At 54.8% G+C, this 21622-nt stretch overlaps 6 protein-coding genes across 6 annotated transcripts; 3 read left to right on the top strand and 3 right to left on the bottom strand.

Moving 5' to 3' along the window:
* Positions 1-1208: 1208 nt before the first annotated feature.
* UMAG_06349 (uncharacterized protein) lies at positions 1209-4445 on the top strand (the record flags this gene model as incomplete). Its single annotated transcript, XM_011390028.1, has 1 exon — positions 1209-4445. The coding sequence occupies one exon, from the start codon at positions 1209-1211 to the stop codon at positions 4443-4445; it is 3237 nt and encodes a 1078-aa protein (XP_011388330.1).
* Positions 4446-5783: 1338 nt separating this feature from the next.
* On the top strand, positions 5784-9776 carry UMAG_06348 (uncharacterized protein; the record flags this gene model as incomplete). The annotated part of the gene is made up of 1 exon (XM_011390027.1): positions 5784-9776. The coding sequence occupies one exon, from the start codon at positions 5784-5786 to the stop codon at positions 9774-9776; it is 3993 nt and encodes a 1330-aa protein (XP_011388329.1).
* A 187-nt stretch (positions 9777-9963) lies between these two features.
* UMAG_06347 (uncharacterized protein) lies at positions 9964-12204 on the bottom strand (the record flags this gene model as incomplete). The annotated part of the gene is made up of 1 exon (XM_011390026.1): positions 9964-12204. The coding sequence occupies one exon, from the start codon at positions 12202-12204 to the stop codon at positions 9964-9966; it is 2241 nt and encodes a 746-aa protein (XP_011388328.1).
* A 3694-nt stretch (positions 12205-15898) lies between these two features.
* UMAG_06346 (uncharacterized protein) lies at positions 15899-17617 on the top strand (the record flags this gene model as incomplete). The annotated part of the gene is made up of 1 exon (XM_011390025.1): positions 15899-17617. One exon carries the CDS (start codon positions 15899-15901, stop codon positions 17615-17617), a length of 1719 nt encoding a protein of 572 aa, XP_011388327.1.
* Positions 17618-17943: 326 nt separating this feature from the next.
* On the bottom strand, positions 17944-19089 carry UMAG_06345 (putative cysteine synthase; the record flags this gene model as incomplete). The annotated part of the gene is made up of 1 exon (XM_011390024.1): positions 17944-19089. One exon carries the CDS (start codon positions 19087-19089, stop codon positions 17944-17946), a length of 1146 nt encoding a protein of 381 aa, XP_011388326.1.
* Positions 19090-19966: 877 nt separating this feature from the next.
* UMAG_06344 (putative 2-methylcitrate dehydratase) lies at positions 19967-21622 on the bottom strand (the record flags this gene model as incomplete). The annotated part of the gene is made up of 1 exon (XM_011390023.1): positions 19967-21622. The coding sequence occupies one exon, from the start codon at positions 21620-21622 to the stop codon at positions 19967-19969; it is 1656 nt and encodes a 551-aa protein (XP_011388325.1).

Below are 21622 nucleotides of genomic sequence, written 5' to 3'. Positions count from 1 at the left end.
GCTTTACGAGGTCAGAGATGACTAGAGCAGTCGCCGGCCTTGGAGTTGAGGACCGCCGTAGTGTTGCATCTGTCAAAGTGCCTGTGTTGACTTTGTCTTGTGCTCCTCTTGTACCTAGAAGTGGTGATGTCGCATCTAAACCGGCACTTCGGCACTTCGAGTCACCTGTTCGAGATGGGCGACGCGATCAGCCAACGGTACATCAGCGCATGTATGTATGCTTGAGCCTGCCACCTGTTACAAAGGTGGTGCTTGACGCCAGACACACACCCCTTCTCTGGCAGTTGCGACAGACGGTGACACGACCGCTTTTCACTTTTCATTTCCGGCACGGCTCGCACGAGTAGGTGGACCTGGCAGCGGATGGCTTGAAGATCCGAGGACAGGCGCTGCTCATCGCAAAGGCTAGCGTAATGAGCGAGAGTGATTTGCTATTGTAGCCGCAAACGCGCGCCCCTCTTGGTGAAAATCAGTTAGAGCGAGGGACTATTGCAGCCCAAACCAAAGCTGAAAAGGTCCAAGTGCTGTGGCTCGGCCATCTGTGGAACGCTGTTGCACCTGAGTCTCCGCTTACGAATCGGAAGAGGCTGACGAGGCCGATGAAACCACGAGTGGTTGAGAGGACTGCAAGCGGCACACTATGTTCTGAACCTGTCAAAATCCTCATCGCAATCGTGAATCATGGTTTCCTTATCGAAAGTGGCACATGGTGATTTGCCCGTTCGTTTCCGATTTCGGATCTCGGAAAATTTATACAGGCCACAAAGCTCCACGCCTGGGCGGGAGTGTTGGTTGCTCCACATGCGAAATGATCGCGCACAGTCACCGTCGCACAGAACACTCCCACCTTTGCCCACATCACACGGCTTCTTTCTTCATTGGCACGAGCCTCTGGTTTTGTCATCCCGCCAAGGCACGTAGCCAGCAACCTTTTCTTCCGAGGAACCGCACGAGCATGATACACCAAGCTTAGAAACGAACGACTCCTGCATCTGCTGTCAGTGGCTTCCACCCTCATCCACTTGCACGACCTTGTTCTCTGACCGTATCTGCGCCCAATAGACAAAAACACCGGTATGAACAACTGAACAACGGAAGAGCACCACCAAATTCAGCTGCATACTCGCCGTCTCGTCTACGCTGCTGCACTCTGTAAATAGGAGTGCGGCGCTCTGGATTGGTTGGTAGCAAAGCACGACACCATCACGATGCAAGAACCGCTGACATGGACTGCAAGAAAAGTGCTTGCTTTCATGCTTCCTGTGAACACCTCTGCTCGTCCACGATCAACACTGGATGAGATCAAACCATCACAGCCAACTGACTCTCGCACTTGGCGCAATCGAGATGATGCAAGGCGGACATTGCGCGGCCATGATACGCACATCGAATTCGAAGCTCGCTACTTGCCACTACTGCATCGACCGAGCAGCGATGCAGAGGCGCAGCAGCTGTATAACCACATTCGTACGGTCGCATGGTATCTCGACTCAATTCCGCTTCTCAGCTCCCGACTACCCTTCAACATAGGTGTCGAGTCGATTGTTGGCGTCATACCAGGTGTCGGCGACTATATAGGCCTCGTGTTGGGCCTATATCAGGTTATGCTATGTTCTCTGTACGGCTTACCGCTTTCAGTTCTGCTCTGGATGCTGTTCAACGTCCTCGTTGACTGTGCCATCGGTATTGTGCCCATCATCGGAGATGCGCTCGATGTCCTCTTCAAGGCTAACCTGAGGAATTTGCGCTTGCTCGAGGACTATCTGCATCGTTCAGGGGGCAAATGTGGATCTGGCATCTTTTACGTCGAGTTCGCACCGAGTGACACGTTTTTGCCACTACACCAAGCTTCTCGTCGGCGTCCTTCCTCGACTCAGCAGCCTCCTGCGGCTTTCGTCGAATCGAGCAGAATCCCGCAGAGACCAAGACCAACCGACAACGCAAGAGCTCACTTTTTGAGCTTGCCATCCTCTGTCGCTGAACTGCAAAGCTCCCCTGTTGCTGGCTCTTCGCGTCGAGATGCACCGAATAGTTACAAGGCTCAAGCGATCCAGCCAGAGACAGATGAGAACACCCGACACGAGACATCTGCAATACAAACTGATCGGCCGATCGAAGTCGAGCCGTTCGCTATCCCAGATGAGCTGAGCAGCAGCGATCTAGCCGTACCACAAAGCAAGGCGAGCGGACGCGATGCCGATTCAAAGTCATTACGAGCACTTGACCGCCAACTGTCGGCAGATGACATGACTCAACAGCACCACTGTTTCGCTGCCGCCTCGTCTGCTTCAAGCGAAGCCAGACCGTTCGAAACAGACACAGAAGTCAGTGCAACAGGGACCGAGCGAGCTGCGCGACTCGAAGAAGAGCGACCGCGCGTCTCATGGCAAGACTCGACGAGGACGAGCACATCGCTATTGACAAAGCCGGCCTCCAAACGGCCGCCCTATTACAATGGCGATGCTGAAGAAGACTTTGACGACGATTTCGAGAATCAGCGGCTGCTCAAGGGTACATCCACGGAGAGAGGCCGAGAAATGGAGGATCCGCGTGCGCTGTGGCGTAGGCGTCGCGGGTTGTACCTGCTGGTGTACTCGGCCATCTTTTGTGTGGCTTATGTGAGCTCACTCGATTCGAACACGGGCTATTTGTACCTCAACTTTGCTTGCAGCGAGTATGGCGCACTGGCATCGTTCAGTACGGTTGCGATCGTGCAGCAAATGGTGTTTGCCATCGCCAAGCCGCCGATCGCTAAGCTTTCAGACGTGGTAGGACGTCCTCAGGCATACGTGCTGTCGCTCGTCTTTTACGTCTGCGGCTATATTGTGGTGGCGACGACGGCCTCGCTACGGTCGCTGATCGGTGGGATTTGCTTGCAGTCGGCAGGAACCACGGGAATCCAGGTGCTACAATCGATCATCATCGCTGACACGACAACGGCGAAATGGCGTGGATTGGTGATCGGCATTGTCAACCTGCCGTTCCTGATCAATTTTGCCGTGGCGGGACCTATGGTGGATTTGGTCATGCGTCACGGTGGCTGGCGATTTGGATTTGCGATTTGGACGGTGGTGATGCCGTTGGCTGCAACGCCGTTGCTACTGACGCTTTTGGTGGGTCAGCGTCGCGCTCGACGAGCGGGTCTTGCGACGAGAAGCACGCTGACGGACAAGCCGTGGCGACAGGCATTGTGGCAGCTGGCAAGAGAGCTTGACTTGGTCGGTCTTTTGCTATTTACGGGAGGATGGTTGCTGATCTTGCTACCGCTTACGCTGGCGGGCCACGGTGAGCGCCAGGCGCAGGTGCCTATGGCGACGTTTGTTTTGGGTGGCGCAGGCCTGCTGGTGGTGTTTGGGTGGTGGGAGACGCGGGCATCGGTGCCCATCTTGCCGTATCAATTCCTCACCAACAGCGCGGTGGTGTGCACCTGCGTAGTCGGAGTGCTCGACTTTGCCTCGTTCTACATCTCGTGGACGTTTCTGTCGAGCTTTGTGCAAATCCTGAAAGGGTGGGATCAGACCAAGACGGGCTACTTTGCGACAACGCAAAACGTCACATCGACCATCACAGGAATCATTGTAGGGTCGCTGATGGCAATGACGCGGAGGTACAAGGCGTTGCTGGTGATCGGATTGGTGACGAGGCTGCTGGGAGTGTCGCTGATGGTGCGCTACAGGACAGCAGACGATCCGACATTCATGCTGGTACTGTGCCAGCTACTGCAAGGCATCGGCGGTGGATCGATTGCTATCACAATGCAGGTGGCGGTGCAGGTGACCGTGCGTCACGCCGATGTGGCGATTGTGACAGCGTTGGAGCTGCTGACAACCGAGATAGGAGCCGCAATGGGATCTGCAACGGCGGGATGGATGTTTCAGACCTACCTTCCGACTAAGTTACAAGCCAATTTGCCCCACATGGATGCCGAAGAACTCAAGCTGGTTTATGGCAGCTTGCAAAAGGCGCTCAGTTATCCGATCGGATCGGCGGAACGGAATGGCATCATCCGGTCGTGGGTCGAAGTGATGCGAATGCTCAGCATTGTTGCATTGATCACGTTGGTGCCCGCCTTGTTCTTTGGACTGGCGATCCCCGACACTGCATTGCCCGACGTACATGGCGCGCCTGGCCATAGCAGTCACCATCACCATCATCACGGCTCGCGTCGAGGAGATCGACGCAACTTGCGAAGACGCCCTTCGTTCTTGTCTGCAAGCAGGCCAGCCTCGCCCCTCGAAATACGGGCAGGATATCCGGACACCACGCTGGGCGAGGCACTTGACGTGGCCGCCAACGAAGACAATACCAATGCAGGCTTTCTTGTAGCCACCGGGTCCAAGCGAAGTCGCTCCGCCTCGAGAAACCGAGGTAGCGAGCGCGAATCAAGGGACGTGTCGAGTGCTGGACGCAAAAAGCGCATAACACGCAAAGCCGTTTTACGCTGATGCGGCTCACAGCTCCCTCGACTGGCGTATCATCATCAGCCTATTGAAAAATTGACATTTAGATCATGATCGTTGACAAGTGTTTGTGAATGTGGGATTGTTCCCTGCGTGTGTATATACAACGAAGCGTCAACGGCCAATGTGAGAGGGCCTTGTACGTTGAAGAAAAAGTCAGTCTTGCGCGATGTGTCTCGGTTGTTTGAGTGCCGTCCGCTCAGGAACCGAAATTGTGCATGGGTCCTCGCTCGTGCTCTTCTTCGCGCCAACAAGACAAGGCCCTGACTTTATTAACTTAATAAATTCCAAATGTTGAAATGTTTTATTATTGATAATATATTTACTCTCAACTCTTTCACTTGGAATTGGTGTTCAACCGTCGTGCGTTAACCTACTATTTTTGTATTGGGCCTGTTCATACAGTCGAGTAGTTACAGTCAATTTCCTTCTACTGTGTGTACAATACACCGACGACATCTCTCAACCCCACATGATGAGTTCCTCGGCCAACTCACGACTAACTTATGGACAACGTGGAACTTCGAGAAGGCGTTCACTCTTGATAATAACGTTATTTATGATATTCTAAAATTTGAATATTAGTCAAGTCACGAATGCCGTGTACAGCCGAGGTTGGCACTTTCTTCTTGAAGCATAAAGATACGTTCCGCACGAAAAAAAGAGAGAGACACACACAGAGAGAAAGTGTGTGGGTCTGTGTCTGTGTATGTCTCTCACTCTGCAACATTGACAATTCAGATTCGTGATTCGTGATTCGTGATTCTGAAAGTCAGTGGGAGTGGGAGGAGCGCCGCACAGTCCAGACGCTCTGTGACTGCTCAGGTGCATTCATGATTCAACACCAGCAGCGAACCTTGTCCAACGCTTGTGACGTTGGCCAACCAGAGTCACAGTGGGCGCTGTTCATCTCTCTCTTCTCCATCATCCCACCCTCATCCTCTGTCTACATACGCTCGACTCCTTTTGATTCGATTCGCTCGACACGAATCACTTGAGCTGGTAGGTAGTCTCTTTCACCCTGGCGCCGACTCGTCTAACATATCGGTATTCTTGTTCCTCGCTACGTGCCGCCTTGCTTGTTGCTTCAGAGGCTCACTAATCTCACATGCGTTGCTTTCTACTTGCACCTCTCATTCTTCCAGCTTCCGTATCAGGCACTTTGCTTCGTCGTTCCTCCATCGTTGAAGAGCTTAATCGCTTCGTCGCCGCGCCACAAGCAACGCTGCCCTCCTCGCCGCTCTACACTTGTCGGGTTCGCCCAGGTATCTCGTCTTTGGTTTACTTCGTCCCGGCCGCCGTCCATTGCCCATTGTTCTCAACATGGTCTCCGCCGCTGATCTCATGAGGCAGCACCAGGCTCAGTTCGCTCAGGCTGATGCTGTTGCTGCCGAGCTCCCGCCTATGGCCGATCCTTTCCCCTCGCTCGTTCAGGACCCCTTTCCGCCCGAGCCTGCCGCTGCTCCCTCGGCTTCTGCTTCCTCTTCCTCCGCCGCCGCCGCTCTGATGAATGCCAGCAACGCTGCCTCTGCTAACGGCGGCGCTGCGCTGTCGCCTTCCAATGGCCGCGCTCCTCGCTCCAAGCAGCCCGACTTTTCCTCCGAATCCGCATTCCCCTCGCTTGGCGCTGCCGTCAACCCTGTCAAGGGTCAGTGGGGCAACAAGACTTCCACCTGGAACGGCTCTGCCCCTGTCATCCAGCGCTCAGTTGCACAGCAGACCTTCTCCCTCACCCTTTCGCACGACTCGTTCGTCAAGCTCTCCACCGTCATGTCCAAGGTGCAGAACAAGTACCGCGGTGTCAAGATCGAGGCTTCCACCACCCGCAAGACTGGCACCACCACCTTTGTGCTCAAGGCTGCCGATGAGGCCGTCGTCAAGAACGCGAAACGTGAGATCACCGTTTTGCTCGCCAAGCACGTCTCCACTCAGATCATGATCCCTGCCTCGCTCCGTGCCTATGTCATCGGCGCCAAGGGCAAGAACCTCAAGGTCATCACCGAGCAGACCGGCGTCAAGGTCAACATTCCCCCTCGTGATCCTGCCGCTGACCCGTCCGCCGATGTCGATGTCAACCAGCGCAACAATATCGACTACGACAACGACGAGCAGATCCCTATCACGCTCGAAGGAGACGAGATCAACGTCAAGCAGGCCCAGGCCATGATCCAGGCAATCGTCGCCGAGAAGACTTCCAAGATCACACAGCGACTCACCCACATTGATCACATCTTCTACCCTTTCATCGCTGGCCCCAAGGGCGTCAATGCTTCCCAGCTCGAAACCCGATTCGGCGAGGGCGACCTTTCGATCCGTGTGCCCCCTCGTGCCGCCTTCCTGCACAGCAAGGATGCTGGTGAAGACGACTCTGCCGAACCCAAACGCGAGCGTGACCTTGCTATCGTCATCTCGGGAGACCGGGAAAAGGTCCCAAAAGCCATAGCGGCCATCGAGGCTCAGGTTGACGAGATGAAGAACTCCTTCCGCACTCTCGCCATCAGCATCCCCAAACGTCAGCACCGTTTCCTCGTCGGCGACGCTGCCAATGACATTCTCGCCTCCACGTCTTGCAGCGTCGAACTGGCTGCCATTGATGATCCTTCTGACAGCGTCACCATCCGCGGCCCTCAGTCTCAGCTTCCTCTGGCGCTCACAGCCGCCATGGAGAAAGCCAATGCCGTCCGTGTGGAGGTGGTCGATGTCGTTGCAGCGCACCGGTCGCTCGCCAAGGACCCTGTCGGACATGCCAAGCACATTCTCCGATGGCTCAGCGTCGGCGGTAAGATTCCCCGCAGCGCAACAGCTCAGATCTACCTCCCGCGACCTGCTATCGTTGAGTCGACTGGGAATGTCCAGATCGAGATTGTCGGCTCAGATGCTGCCGAAGTCTCCAAGCTCAGAGAGACTATTCAGGAGCTCGTCAAGGCTGTCCCTCCTACTTTTGTCCAGGAGCTTGAGGTTGACCCACTCCTCCACCGCTTCATCATTGGCAAAAAGGGCCAGGGCTTAAAGCCATACGAGGCACGTGGCGTTGATGTCCTCTTCCCGCCCGCCCCCTCCAGCGCCGATGGCGACTCCCGCTCCGATGTTTTGCTCGTCTTGGCGGGCTCCTCGGTCGTCAGTAATCTGCCCGCGGACCGCAAGGCTCGCGATGCCAGGGCCACCGAAATTCTTGACGCTGTCAAGCAAGACATTGAAAAAGCACAAGTTGCTGCCGCTGACATTCGTAGCGAGACGCTCACCGTCCCCGCAAAGCTTCACCGCGCCATTCTCGGCCCTAACGGCACCACGCTCAACGCCGTCATTGGCGAAGACAGACTGGTTGCCGTCAAGCTTGGATCTAGCAAAGCTGCTTCGACGGAGAAGAATAGCGCCGGCCTTGCCGAGGATTCCATCGTGGTTCGTGGCCCTAGCTCCGAGGTCCAGCGTGTTGTCAAGGAGCTTCAACGCATTGCCGCTGAGGCCGAGCAGGACAACATCATCAACGGCCACGTTGCCGAGTTCTCGGTCGACGCCAATCACGTGCCCCATCTCGTCGGTCGAGGCGGCTCGGCCGTCACCAAGCTTCGAGAAGAGCTCGGCGTGCGCATCGACTTTAGCGAGCCTTCCACTGCTGACGGTGCTAATGGCGCAAAGAAAGGTCGCAAGCCTACGTCCACCGCCAAAGTGGTGCTCACGGGTCGAAAGGAAAACGTTGAGGAAGCAAAGAAACGTCTGCTGACGCAAGTCGACAGGCTTGCCGATGAGACCACCGTCACGCTCAAGATTCCACAGGAAATGCACGGAAGCTTTATTGGTCAGGGCGGAAAGTATGTCACGCGACTGCAAGACACGTATGCCGTGCGCATCAACTTCCCCAATGCCATTGCGCCTAGCGGCACGTCTACGCCGACCGAAGGCGGCGATGACAAGTCCACCGGTGGCCGTGCCAACCAGAAGCCCGATGAGGTCACCATCAAGGGTGGTAAGAAGGGTGTCGAGGGCGCCAAGGCTGAGCTGCTCGAGCTGCTCGAATACGAGAAGGAACACAACAACGTCTCCACCCTCGTCGTGAGCACCAAATCGATCGCCCGTATCATGGGCAAAGGCGGAGCTACCATCAAGCAAATCCGAGACGAGAGCGAAGCCCAGGTCGATGTCGACCGTGAGGATAACGAAAAGGACGGTACCACCTCTATCAAGATCCGCGGCACCAAGAAGGCGGTCGTTGCGGCCAAAAAGGCCATCGAGGCCATCTCTTCCGAGGTTGACGCGGAGCAAGTCTATACGCTCACCATTGCCCCGGAGCACCACGGTATCCTCATTGGTCCTCAGGGATCCAACATTCGCGACCTCATCATCAAGGCTGGTGGACCCGAGGACACCAAGGCGTCGTCGCAGTACGTCCAGTTCCCACGCAGGAACGAAAAGGACTCGTCTACCGTCACTATTCGCGGCCCTGCGTCGTTGGCCAAGGCCATCCGCGACGAGCTAGAAAGCGCCGCTCAGGTGCTTGCTTCGCGCGTCATCGTCGGTGTCGTCGTAGCTCCCCAGGCACAGAGGATGCTAATCGGCCGCGGCGGCTCGCGTCAGTCTGAGCTGCAGACTCAGTACGCTGTTCGTCTCGTCTTCCCCGGCTGGAAGGAGTATGCCTCCACAGGCGAGCCCATCAACAAGGCCGAGCTTGCTGGAGGCGACGACTCGACGATCGTCAAGATCATTGGTGCCGAAGACAGATGCAAGGCGCTGGCCGAAGAGATCAAGTCAAGCTTTGCCTCGGCCTCCAAGTCAATCGAGGTCCCACGCGGCGTGCACGCTCGCATCGCCACACCCCAGTTCTTCCGCCAGCTCCGCTCCGATTTTGGCGTCTCAGTGGACACGCCTCGTGAGTCGGCTTCGGCCTCGACACCCGCTGCATCCGCCAAGAACAGCGCCAAGGTTGTAGATGCACGAATCGACGACGATGACGATGCCGAGGAGAACGAGTTCGAGCTAGAGGAGCTCTCCTCCACCTCTGCCGGCAACGACTTCGTCTCGTGGACGCTCACCGGCAAGGACGAAGGCTCGCTTCAGAAGGCCGACAAGCGTATTCAGGCTGCCATCAAGGATGCTGGCAACGCATCGCACCAGGGCAAGCTGTGGATTTTGCCCTCAGCTGTGCCACGCATCATTGGCCGAGGAGGCAGCGGACTCATGAACATTCAAAACGAGTCGGGCGCCGCGATCGAGATTCCTCGAGACGCTGGCGGACTCTGCATCATTCGTGGCTCCAAGGACGCCGTGCTGCATGCTAAGGAGCTCATCGAAGGCGTCGCTTCTTCCAGTGGACGCGCTTGATAGCCAAACTTGATGCCGACACTTTTGTGTGGCTTTTCAATCGCGGAAGGCGAGCGAGGTGCTCACCCAAGACCGCCAATGTAGATGCAGAGCATTCATTCATTCAATTTTCATTTCGCAATCATCTCTTGACCCGAGTTGGACCAGGCATTGTGCAGACTGTAACGGGCAAGGGACCTGACATTGTTTAGGATTGTACGCGTGAGTCGGCATCCTGCTCGAGCTCGCGCACGAGTTGCGGATTCGGTCGATAGCCTTGGTCCTTCATGTCGGCCAGGACGCTTTCCCAGCGATGGTCCTTCTCGTGAAAGCACTTACGTATCACTGCCTCGTAGCTCTTGCGGCTTGGGATGATGTCTTTGTCCTTGGCCTCTTCGAGTAATCCGAACGCATCGTCGTAGTTGGACTGCGTCAAACAAAGCACGATCATTCGCTCGAATGTCACCACGTTGGGCCGCATTTTGAGTTGGTTGAGGTCCTTGAGCAGCTGCACGCCAGTCTCGTAGTCGGCCGCGTCGATACATCCACTGAGAAGCGAGTTGAACGTGTCAAGATTTGGCTCGACCATCTTGCGTGCATGATAAGGTGGCGTAACACGGTCTGGACTGGCAAAACAATGGTACGAACGCATCGCGTGGTAAATTTCGAGCGCTTGTGCCAGATCGCCGAGCCAAACTGCTGCACTGATAACAGCGTTGGCGATAGCCTTGTGTGTGCCCACAGCAGGATTGGTAGCACATCGACTAAGTGCGTCCCTAGCCAGCTGCAGGCACGCTTTGTCCGGATAGATCGACGTGCTGATTCGAGATGTGATGCGTTCTGTGATTTGGATGCCACGACAGTGGAACGCATGCAAGGAGCGCATCGCGCCATCATAGTCATGTGCACTGCACTGCGCTTCAAAGAGAGGCGCTAGATGCCATTCCTGTAGCTCAATGCGCTTGGACGGTCTTGACATCTTTCGCGCAGATCTGGACGCTGGCTCCGGAGCGGATTGGGTGGAAGAAGATGGAAATGATGTTAAGTCGAAGGTGGGATCGATGTGACGAAGACACATGTACGCCATCTGGACGCTCCCTTCCTTGGCAGCTAGGGCGAGGATGAGCTGCACGAGCCCATCATCAGGAGACAGTAGACCTTGGATCACTGCTTTGGACCACGCGAGTTCTACGCCTGGCAAGTAGCCTCCTTCTGCACATGCTCGAAGCACCGACATCCATATACTAGGAGGCAAGCGACGAGCTATTTGACCGCTCTGCGCTTCGAATCCAAGCGCGTGGAGACTTGATCTGTCGCTTGGTAGTGAGTGTTTCGAAGCAGACTCGGCGTAGATCAATCCGCCTTGTTCCACAAGACCAGCCAGCTCGACGGCGGTTCTGTATTCGTCGCAGTGGACGCACAGGGTGATAAGTCGGGATAGACTCTGGTGTGGCAAAGCTAGGCCCATACGATAGCACGTCGAAAGCAACAGCAGGGCGTATTCGAGATTGTGGTCTTGACAGGCACTGTCCAGCATATGTGCCAATGTTGTCGAATTCCAATTGCGCATCATTTCTAAAGGCAACGTCAACCCGGTGCTGGGAGAGGACTTGGCGGAAACAGTACTGGAAGATTCGCCCAGTAACAGCTCGGCCAGCTTGCCTGATCGCTCTTGTGCTGAAGCTTGCTCTTGTGCTAAAGAGGTGGGAGGCTGCAGAGCAGAGATACTTTGAAGAGTGTCACCGATCGCTTTTTCATCACCGCAGATAATGGCTGCCTGCAGCAGACAATTGAGAGAGTCGATGGATTCCTCGAACCCAAAAGAGAGCATGTCGGCATTGATGGCTTTAGCCTCTGCCAGCATACCATGGTGGGCCAGTGCACGCATCACGGCCAAAAACACAACCTTCTCTTCCGTTTCGAAGGAGATGTTACCGGAAGGACCAACGATTTGCACCTTCCTCTCCTTGATCAGCTGGCAGAGTCTGGATGCCTGCACAGCATCGTGTGCATCGGCGGCCATACCGAGCGATGTGTAAAGCTGCTTGAGCCCAGGATCTGCGGAAACATTTCGAAGAATAAATGTGTCACTTGAGCTGCGCTGCTTGGACGATTTCGGACTCGATGCCTCCTGGCCAGGAACAACACGCCTTTTGAAGTGCAGAAAAAGCTGAGGTGCGTTTGGATGTCGACGATCTGCCGCCTTTGAGTCGGGATAGATAGAGTTTTGCGTTCTCTGAGGTCCATCTCTTTCTTTTTGTTTGTCTTGAGACCATCTCTGCTTGTCAGTCGATGGCACAGCCCGCGTTGCGAGATTTCTTCTACAAAGTCTAGGCAAGTCGTGTCGTTGAACTGACACCGGTTTCGAAGCTGTTTCTCCCCTCAGACATGAACAAAAGTCGAGAAGTGTAGACAAGCGAGCGCATTTACCAGCCGACTGTCGCAACATGTCTGTGTGGGTCGAGCGCCGTCTACGCCTGTGGGTGCGGATGCTGGAAGATTGTTGGTAGTACGAGGTGATTGGCAGAGGTTCACAAGTTGTCACTCTAAGTTATCAAAAATCTCGAACCCTTACATCCGTGATCCGTTTGGCCGAGTTCCGACACTTGAGAATAATTAGGGGAAAAACCCGTGATGGTTCTCGGCAGTTTTGATGAAGGGAAGAAAATGGTGAAAAGATCGCTTGGATTTTCTGGACTCGAGACTACATACAAAGTGAGCATATTTATGTCTTTGTGAACTGCTCGTCCTGCGACTCGGGACATCCATCTCCTCTTTCCTTCCCGTCTTCGCTCTGTGCGGGACGTGGCCTGTGTGCCTTTCGGTGGTAGGCTCTTGCAGAGTAGGCGAGGGCTATCTCATCTCTGCTCACGTTTGGTTGAGTAACCCCGGGTAATCGCGGTTGAGTAACCCTGGGTAATCGCACGCAATTTCCGTTTGATCGCGCAGGGACTATGCCGAAATGGTCTTGGTCGACCATTGTATCTTCAACTCCGACTCACGACTACGGAAAATCATAAATGAATCACGCATACATTCCGCGGTGTAACAGAGTGAGAATTTTCGCTCGACACGAGACAAGGCTGTGAGGCTCTTCTTGCTCTCAGGCAGGCGCATGGTGACGACGGCCACAATCGTGAATGTGAATCGTGAATTCTGTGATTGTAGCCGCGAGAGAGATGCCAGCCATATGATGACAAGGCGGCATTAGGTCAAGGAAGGACAAAGGAGGATCTTGTTGTTGAAACGGTTTCACGCATGGAGGGCACCATAAAGGTGTCATTGCCGGCAATTCGGCAAGCAGAGTGGCGGCCATGCATGCAGCTCCTCTGAAGCAGAGAAGCGCTTCAAGATCGGTCCGAAACCGGATCAAGGAGGCTGCCCAGTGACAGAATTGATGTTCCCACAACGACGCAAGCAAGTCCCCATAGGTCTCGCGTCGATTATGGCGTAAACGCAACATTGTCAAGACACGAGCTAAGTTAACCGTGAACGTGCGCTGCCTTGACCCAAAAGAGACCAATCAGGCGAAGCAAACTAGAGGACACTGTTTGATCTCCAAGTTACTGTAGCTTCGCCTCAAGCGAAAGCGAAAGGTCGCTGAACGATTTTGTGGATCCAAGTCGGCGAGGCTTCTGTCCCAGCAAACTCTCCGAGATTCTGCTTCTCATGTAGTAGGAGGCTTTCGTCGATGCTCCCCAGCGACTGCCCCAGCTACTGTAGACGTTCGTGGTTGTTCGCGATCCATCCCATCGGCTCAGCAGTCAGAAAGAGCTGCGATAACTGCAAGGCGAAGAGACCTCTGCTTTACCTTTATTTACGACGTGGCTGGCAGGCTTGCAAACATTCCACGCGCGTTGTCGAGAGCTGATGTCTGTTCCATGCAGTCTGGGCTGACTACACTATGCTCGCTCCAGGGTCTCGAACGAAGCTGCTTGCTCGGCTCAGAGAGAACGCAGCGGATGCAACGTGGCAGTAAAGTTTGGCAGCATGAAGGGGCGGAGTCCTACTCCGAAAGAACGCAGAGAACGGATGGGAAAACGAATCACCACCGACTGCGGTTGGACGACGTCATTGGCTTCCAAGTAGAGGCCCAGACGCATATGGCAAGGCGACTGATGATGCGGACGTTCCTCCAACGCCGTTAGCTTGGGCTCACATGAAAGTCTGCGCATTTTCGTGGCTGGCTGTCTCGAATGTCGAGTCAAATTCGTTACAGTATGTGATGGTCATCCGTGCCACTCGAATGGATCATCGAGATCGACGGTCATGTCAGAGTTTCGACCCATATTCACCGTCGGCCGTCGGAAAGTTCTTTGTCGTGTTATGCACGCCATTGGGAAGAAATCAAAATCAAAATCAAAATCAAAACAAAAACAAAAACAAAAACACAAATATGGAGGTGAATTTTGCTACATTCACGATTTGTCTTGTGGCGATCGAGACACCCATTTCTCTAATCCATCAGAAGGCAACCAGAGCCTCTCTGAAGCCCTCTAAGAGTTGATAAGTCCACGTCCTAGTTTTGGAAAGATCAGGAGATTCGTGAATCTCACGAAAGGTTTTAGCATGAAGAAGGAGCTGGAGCTCGCATAAACTCGGATAAAATCAGCAGCTACTGTCGTACCAATATCAGCTGGGACAGACGATGCGTGACAGACACTGCTGGAGCTAGCAGTCTCTTCCAGCCCCTGATGGTTGATTGGCTCCTAGTCGTGAATGTTCCCAGTGAGAGACAAGGCCAGAGAAGCAGCACTGAGTGTAGAGAATTAGATCGTGATGTTCACGCATCGCACAGCGCTAAATTCATGCAGAAGTGCTCAACAGACGAAACAAACCAAGACTACCGGGTATCAGACGCAGCCTCGTGGCGCATTCCAACGCCAAGAAGTGGACCAAGGAGGAGATCCCGGGTTGCCGGACCGGCTAAGCTGCTTCGCCTAAAACAATTGCAGCTCTTTTCCGCATCGCCATCTGCAACCATGCAGTGAGCTAATGGAAGACAAAGGCAGAGATAGAACAACTACAGTATGTGTCATCTCAGAGCGCCTCGCATCAAAATTGACTTATGTCGTGGATGTGGTGAATTGCGTCACAGTGAACTTCTGCTAGGTCTTGGTTAGGAGTTGCTTGGCTTGGCTATGCACGTGCAGCACGATAGCGCCATCATAAACGTCCCGCCAACCACAGAGTCTTGTCAGTGTCGATCGGTATAGCGCCCTCCTTCCTGGACTTGAGCTACTCGAGTTGCCTGCAATTCGTCTGCACTTTACAGACCTACCGGCTGCGGCCGTGCATTTGGGATCTCTCCGGTTTGCTCCATTTGCAAATCATGCAGGCTCTTTCGTCGTTTCGTACCACCACTTTCGCGAGCCGAGCCGAGCCTGAGCGGCTATGCCTCCGTTCCGGTCAACTTTTAATGCGATTTCCACGACGGAAACCAAGTTCCGTTGCATATACTGTACAATACGTGCTTGAGACAAAGAATACGTATCGCCAAAAGTAAAGCCGCCTCTGTTGCAGTGCTCGTGCCAACGTTGCTCGACTTGAACATGCATTTTGTGATCCTTGCGTGTTGTCTCATAAATCGTCCGATGCCGGGATCCTATTCTCCCATCTCCCATCCGACCGCATTGCCGGGTCCTTGTTCGCTGCGGGCCACCGGTTGCTTTGTTTGCCGAACATTCGTGATTGTGATTCACAATGTGATTGGTGGCATTCTGTAACACGCCGGCGAATTCTTCCTCCGCTTTATCGCACCATAGACATAGCTGGGTTACTGACTGATCCGTCTAACTCCTCTCAGAGTCTCGTTTCCTGCAACCCTGTCTTTGCGTTTTCTACGCTGTTGATCGTCAAGATGCGCTCACGGCTTGTTCGCGCCTAGGCCCATAGATGTATATAATCGTAGGAAGTAGCGCCGCAAGGCTCTGGGCTACCCAAACCCTATCTACTTTTTGCTAATTCGCCACTCCCCCATCTCTGTAGCTTCTAGAGCTGTCAACTTCTGCTTGCTCCTGTTGGCACGTCGTCGAAGGTCCACATCAGAAACTGTAGCCGCATTCTACCTCGTCGTTTCCTCCGCTTTCTCAGCGACAGTCTCTAATCTATAGCCCAACCTCACCTTGACAGCCTTTAGCAACATGCGTTCCAGTACTACTGCAGGCCTCACGCCGCAGCAGTTGCTTGACCGTCGTCGTGCGCAGAACAAGCTAGCGCAACGACGCTTCCGAGAGAAAGCTCGGCTGGCAAGATCCGGCGGCTTATCCTCATCGACATATTATCTAGACGAACGATCTTCGGGCCGGCCTACCATCCCATCCCGCCCAGATTCGACTGCCGACACGTCGCTTTCTCCCGTTTCAGCTAACCCTAGAGTGCGTTCGGCCTCTACCGACTCTTCATTGACGTCGTCTACCGTTTCACTCTCTTCTCAAGTTTCGAGTCCCACCTCGACGTGCACGGAAATCAATACGCCGACTGTGTTAAATCTCAGTAGCAAGGGGATGCGACCGACTGAAGCGATAATCGTCAGCAACATATCGACTCCACCTCTTTTTGGGATGGACGAGATCAAACCCACATCTTTCATGGCGGATGCAGCGTTGCGTATGCCACCACCACAACCATCAGCATCACTGCCGCCGGTGGTGTCCACTTACATACCACTCAGCTACGCGCCTCTCGAATCCGACTTGCTTCAGACTACTTCTCTCGCCCCGCCGTCGCAGTCGCTCACTTATGATGACATCGTTGGTTCCTCCAGCTCTCAGCGTAACATTGGCCTCAAGATTGTTGGGATGCACACTGATCCATTCCTCATGAGCCATCCTCTTCCCAGTCCATCCCTTGTACCTGGGCCTGCTGCCAGATCCTCAATCCCTCCCGACACTATGTTCTTGGCGCCCCCCTTTTCCTGTCGGACTGTACAAGAAGAAACCCGGCCGCAACCCTCGACGTCATTCGAGCATCTGCTTCGTGTCACTTCGCAGTCTTCGAGCTGTTCGAGTGCGAGTGAGAAAAGCAGCAAAAACAGCTCCTACACTACTCCTTCCTCGACTTGTTCGATGCCATCCAAGTCCAAGGTCGAGTCCGACGCTGCACCCTTGGCTCCGCTCTCGCAGAGACTTTTCTTGCCCAACAACACCGTGGCAAGCCAATGTGTGAATTCTCGTGTGGGAAAAGCCATCTCGCAATATGTACGAATCGTTGATGCAGGTGGATGCAAGCATGCCTCGCAGCCTATCGCCATTGTCTCGCAGCCATTTGCACGCGCCATCGAGCTTATTGGACACCGGTTTGGTCTGACTCGCAATGGAGAGGGCGTAGCCCAGCTTCTGTCTCGCCTCGAGCTCGACGGAAGGCCGTGCTCACACGAGACAAGCAAGGGTCTGGTCTTTGATTCGACGATACCATGGAACACGATGCCACCCAACATGCTGCCAACTACTGAACAACTTCTCTATCCACATTGCGCCTTTGTGGATGCCTGCCTACCGTGGCCTGTGGTCCGTTCACGGCTACTCAAGCATGCCCTTACCAACCCGCTTTGTGAAGAAGAGTTTGCGCTGGATCTGCTGCTTTCGATCCTGTCTCCCGACGAAGCTCTGGCCTCGGTGCGCGTCCATGGCGACGACGTCCTGGACCCAGAGGCGTGGGAGCTGAGCGAAAGGTTGTGGACAAAGTGGTCCGGTCTCTTTGACGAATCGATCGTTCGCAGGACCAACTGGTGGCGTAGACAGCGAGGCCTGGGCAACCTTTGCATTCTGAAGTCTAACGAGTCCGCCAGCGGATCCGTGCATCCAGTTCTCGGTACAGGCTCCTTGGATCAAAATTACCATCTCATCACTACGCTCCTCTAATAGACATTACCTGTACACACATATCTGTGTCGTTTCATCTTAACATGACTTTTCTGTTTCATGGACTCTATCTAAATCAGTGTATTTTATCTGTAGCATATCTCTCCTACTCTGCAATCAGAATGGTGAATGTGTCACCATTTCATCGAAATTCCGCATTGAAACACTTGACATCGTCGCGACTGGAGTCACAGAAGTGGGGTCACTGCAGTCCTCTATCGCTTGTCACCATTGCATTTTACACACGAAAGGTAGAGAACAAGTGCTACCTATGACTTGGCTGAGGTTTGGAGGATCGGGCGAAGAAGACAATCTCGTCATTCCACTCATGGTAAGACAATGTACTTTTGCAAATGCTCGGGGATGGCGGTATCGAGCTTCTTGGACTCGAGCCACTTGCGCGAGAAAAGTCGAGCCTGGTAACGGTACGCACCGTCGCAGAGAATGGTGACGATGGTCTTGTTGGGACCGAGCTGTTGGGCCATCTTTTTGGCAGCTACCACATTGAGCGCCGACGAGGCTCCGACGTAGATACCCTCCTCGTGGAGCAGGTCGTAGACCATCGAGATGCTCTCCTCGTCAGGAACGTGGACCGAGTTGTCGAGCTTCTCAACGTCTGGCTTGAGGTTTTCGGTAACTCGGCCTTGACCAATACCTTCGGTGATGGAACCACCTTCGCGGTCCATGAGCTTGCCCTTGGTCTGGATATACGAGTGGAGCACTGAGCCAGGTGGGTCGGCAAGCCAGCACTGGACTTTGCCGTTGCTCTTTTGCTTGAGGTAACTGGTGATGCCGGCGAGTGTGCCTCCTGTTCCGGTGGCGCAAATGAAGCCGTCGAGGTTTCCGTCGATCTGATCCCAGATCTCGGGGCCTGTAGTCTCGATGTGAGCGCGTCGATTGGCGGTGTTGTCGAACTGATTCGTCCAGACCGCATTTTCGAGGCGTTCGGCATGACGTTTAGCCTGGTGGTTGTAGTTGTCCGGATTGTCAAACGCAACGGCGGGAACAGGGTGCACTTCGGCACCGAGCATGCGCAACAGGTCGATCTTCTCCTGCGACTGCGTGTTGGGCATGTAGATGACGCACCTGTAGCCCTTGCTACGGCAGACGTGAGCTAGACCGATACCGGTGTTGCCTGCCGTGCCCTCGACAACGGTGCCACCAGGCTTGATAAGACCGCGTTCCTCGGCATCCTTGACCACGTAGAGTGCAGCACGATCCTTGACACTTCCTCCTGGCTCCATGAACTCGGCCTTTCCGAGTACCTCGCAGCCAGTCTCATCGCTGATCTTGTTGAGACGGATGAGCGGCGTGTTGCCGATCGCACCGACGAAACCGTTGACAGGCCGCATGTGGGCGGCAGCGACGGGCGAAAGCGTCGAAGTGGAAGCGGCAGTGGCAACAGAGCTGTGCAGAGCTCGCACCGACGACCGAGCGATGCCCACCAAGGATCTTGGAAGTGTCGAGGCCATAGCTGAAGGAAGGCACAGAATGCTGTGCTTTTGATCGCGAAGAATTGAAAAGTCAGATGGGTAAGGAGCGAGCGGGGAACTGACAAGAGTTGGCCTATTCTGGTGGTTACCAGGACCCGCCGAGTTCTTCTCGACTCGACAACGAGAAGGCCGAGTTTCCAGCTTTTTCTTCGCGCCGCTGCATGATCTCATTGATCCCAGTCACGAATCACGAAAATCTTGAATCAATTTGCACCCCAACCAAGCTGACTCGAACAGGACGGAGCACCCAGCACGGATCGTGAATGCCCCGACTCCTCTTGCTTAGAAGCTGTTGACCGACTTGCACGCGTGACGCTGCGAATCAAAGCACAGCGGCAATACAGCACTCTCGCAATGACACTGCCAATCACAATCACTACGTGATATCGGGGGATGATGCGATTATCGTGTCTGGCTCGCTGTCCTCTGATTCGTGGTTCGTGATTCGTTGAGCGGTGATTCACAATTCGTGATTGTTTCATCTTTTCTCCGCTCGCACAGGCAAATGACGAATCGTGAATGTCGCAATCGTGAATCACGACTCGTCCATCGCTGTTGGCGCCCATGCAGATTTCAGCTTCAGCAACCACAGCTTCGCAGCGCAGAGTCACTAGTTGCTAACAGCCATACAATGCCATCATCCAGCGCACGCTCAATTACTTGCTCAATGAAGTGCGGCGAATCGTGAATGTATCCGTGATCGTGCCGAATCCACACACAAAGAGGTCTGCAATGCTTGGTATGGTCTAGAAACGCAATCGATTTAATTTTATTCTGGAACGGGCGACAAGCTCAAACGTTACAGCATTTTTGACGCGAGTTGCAAGAGCGTCCGCCGATCTAGCTGCTGCCCAGTCTACTGGTCGCGAACCCAGAGGTCAACAAACTCGTTGGCGGGAAGCTTAGCGAGCTTCTCGTGGTCCTCGAGCAGGGCCACGATCTCGGACTGGCGCGCCTCGGGGAAGAAGCCCTTGAGGTGCTTCTGCAGCTTGCTCTTGATGAGCGGCTTGGCCTCCTCACGACGACGAGCGTGGCCGACGGGGTAGTCGAGAGCGATCGAGTCGGTGGTGCCATCGTTGAAGGTAACCTCGACACTGTTTCCGATCGAACGCAGCTCAGGGTCGAGGTACTCGGTCGTGTAGCGCGCCTCCTCCTCGACCGACATCTTGGCACGCAGCTCGTCGATCTTGGGGTTCTTGGCCACCTCATCCGAGTAGTCCTCGGGGTCAAGCTTGCCGTTGATCAGACCCATGGCGGTGATGTACTGCAGCGAGTGATCACGGTCGGCATAGTTGTTGAGCTTACCCGACTTGGAGATGATACGCACAGCAGCCTCCTGCGTCTTGATGGTGACGCTCTTGATATCATCCGACGTCTTGCCGTTCTTCTGCATGCGGCCGTGCAGGATGATGGCACCCTCGATGGCGGTCTGCGAGTGAAATTCGGCAGGCACCAGCTTGAACAGAACGTTTTCCATCACGTACGAGCCGTAAGGGCGCTGGAACTTGAACTCCTTTCCCTTGAAGAGCACGTCGTAGAAGCCCCAAGTCTTGGCAGTGAGTACCGAGTTGTAGCCCTGCTCGCCCTTCTGCACGAGTAGAGCAAGGTTAACGGCACGCGAGCAGGCGTCACCGGCAGCCCACGACTTGCGCGAGCCGGCGTTGGGAGCGTGACGGTAGGTTCGGAGCGACTGGCCGTCGACGAAAGCCTGCGAGACGACATCAACGGTCTGGTCACGTGTGTTGCCGATCAACTTGGACACAACGGCAGCCGAAGCAACCTTTACCAAGACGACGTGGTCAAGACCAACGCGGTTGAACGAGTTCTCGATGGCGAGGCATCCCTGGATCTCGTGAGCCTGGATAGCGGCAGTGAGAACGTCTTGAACGGTAAGGGGCTTCTTTCCATTGGCAATGTTGGTACGGCTGATCCAGTCGGCCACCGAGAGGATGGAGCCGATGTTGTCCGAAGGGTGACCCCACTCGGCAGCGAGCCAGGTGTCGTTAAAGTCGAGCCATCGGATCAGGGCGCCGTTGTTAAAGGCGGCACGGATGGGGTCGAGCTCGTAGTTGGTACCAATGACACGGGCGCCGTTGGGCACCACGGTACCGGGAACGACAGGGCCACAGACGTTGGCGGCAGCAGGGAAGCGGAGGGCCTCCATGGCACATCCCAACGAGTCGAGCAGACAGAGACGGGCAGTGTCGTAGGCGACCTTGGAGTCAATCTTGTAGTTGTGAACATAGTCGGCAATGTCCTGGAGGACCTGATCGGGAGGGGGACGGACGTTGTCCTCGCCCTTACCAACACCAGCGTGACCGCCCATGATGCGAGCAGAGGTGGAGAAAGCGGCGGTGCGGGAGAGCTGGGAGAAAGCGGTCTTGTTGGAGAGCTTGCCGACGGATCGAGCAGCAACGGCAGTGGCCCGAGGAAGAGCAGAGGTGGAGATCGATCGAGTAGAGGTGGATCGAAGCGATGCAGCCAGGGTGGATTGGGAAACGAGTCGAGGCAT

The sequence above is a fragment of the Mycosarcoma maydis genome, chromosome 4, assembly GCF_000328475.2.
Source record: "Mycosarcoma maydis chromosome 4, whole genome shotgun sequence".
Lineage (NCBI taxonomy): Eukaryota > Fungi > Basidiomycota > Ustilaginomycetes > Ustilaginales > Mycosarcoma > Mycosarcoma maydis.
This window is presented reverse-complemented; position numbering and strand designations above follow the sequence as displayed.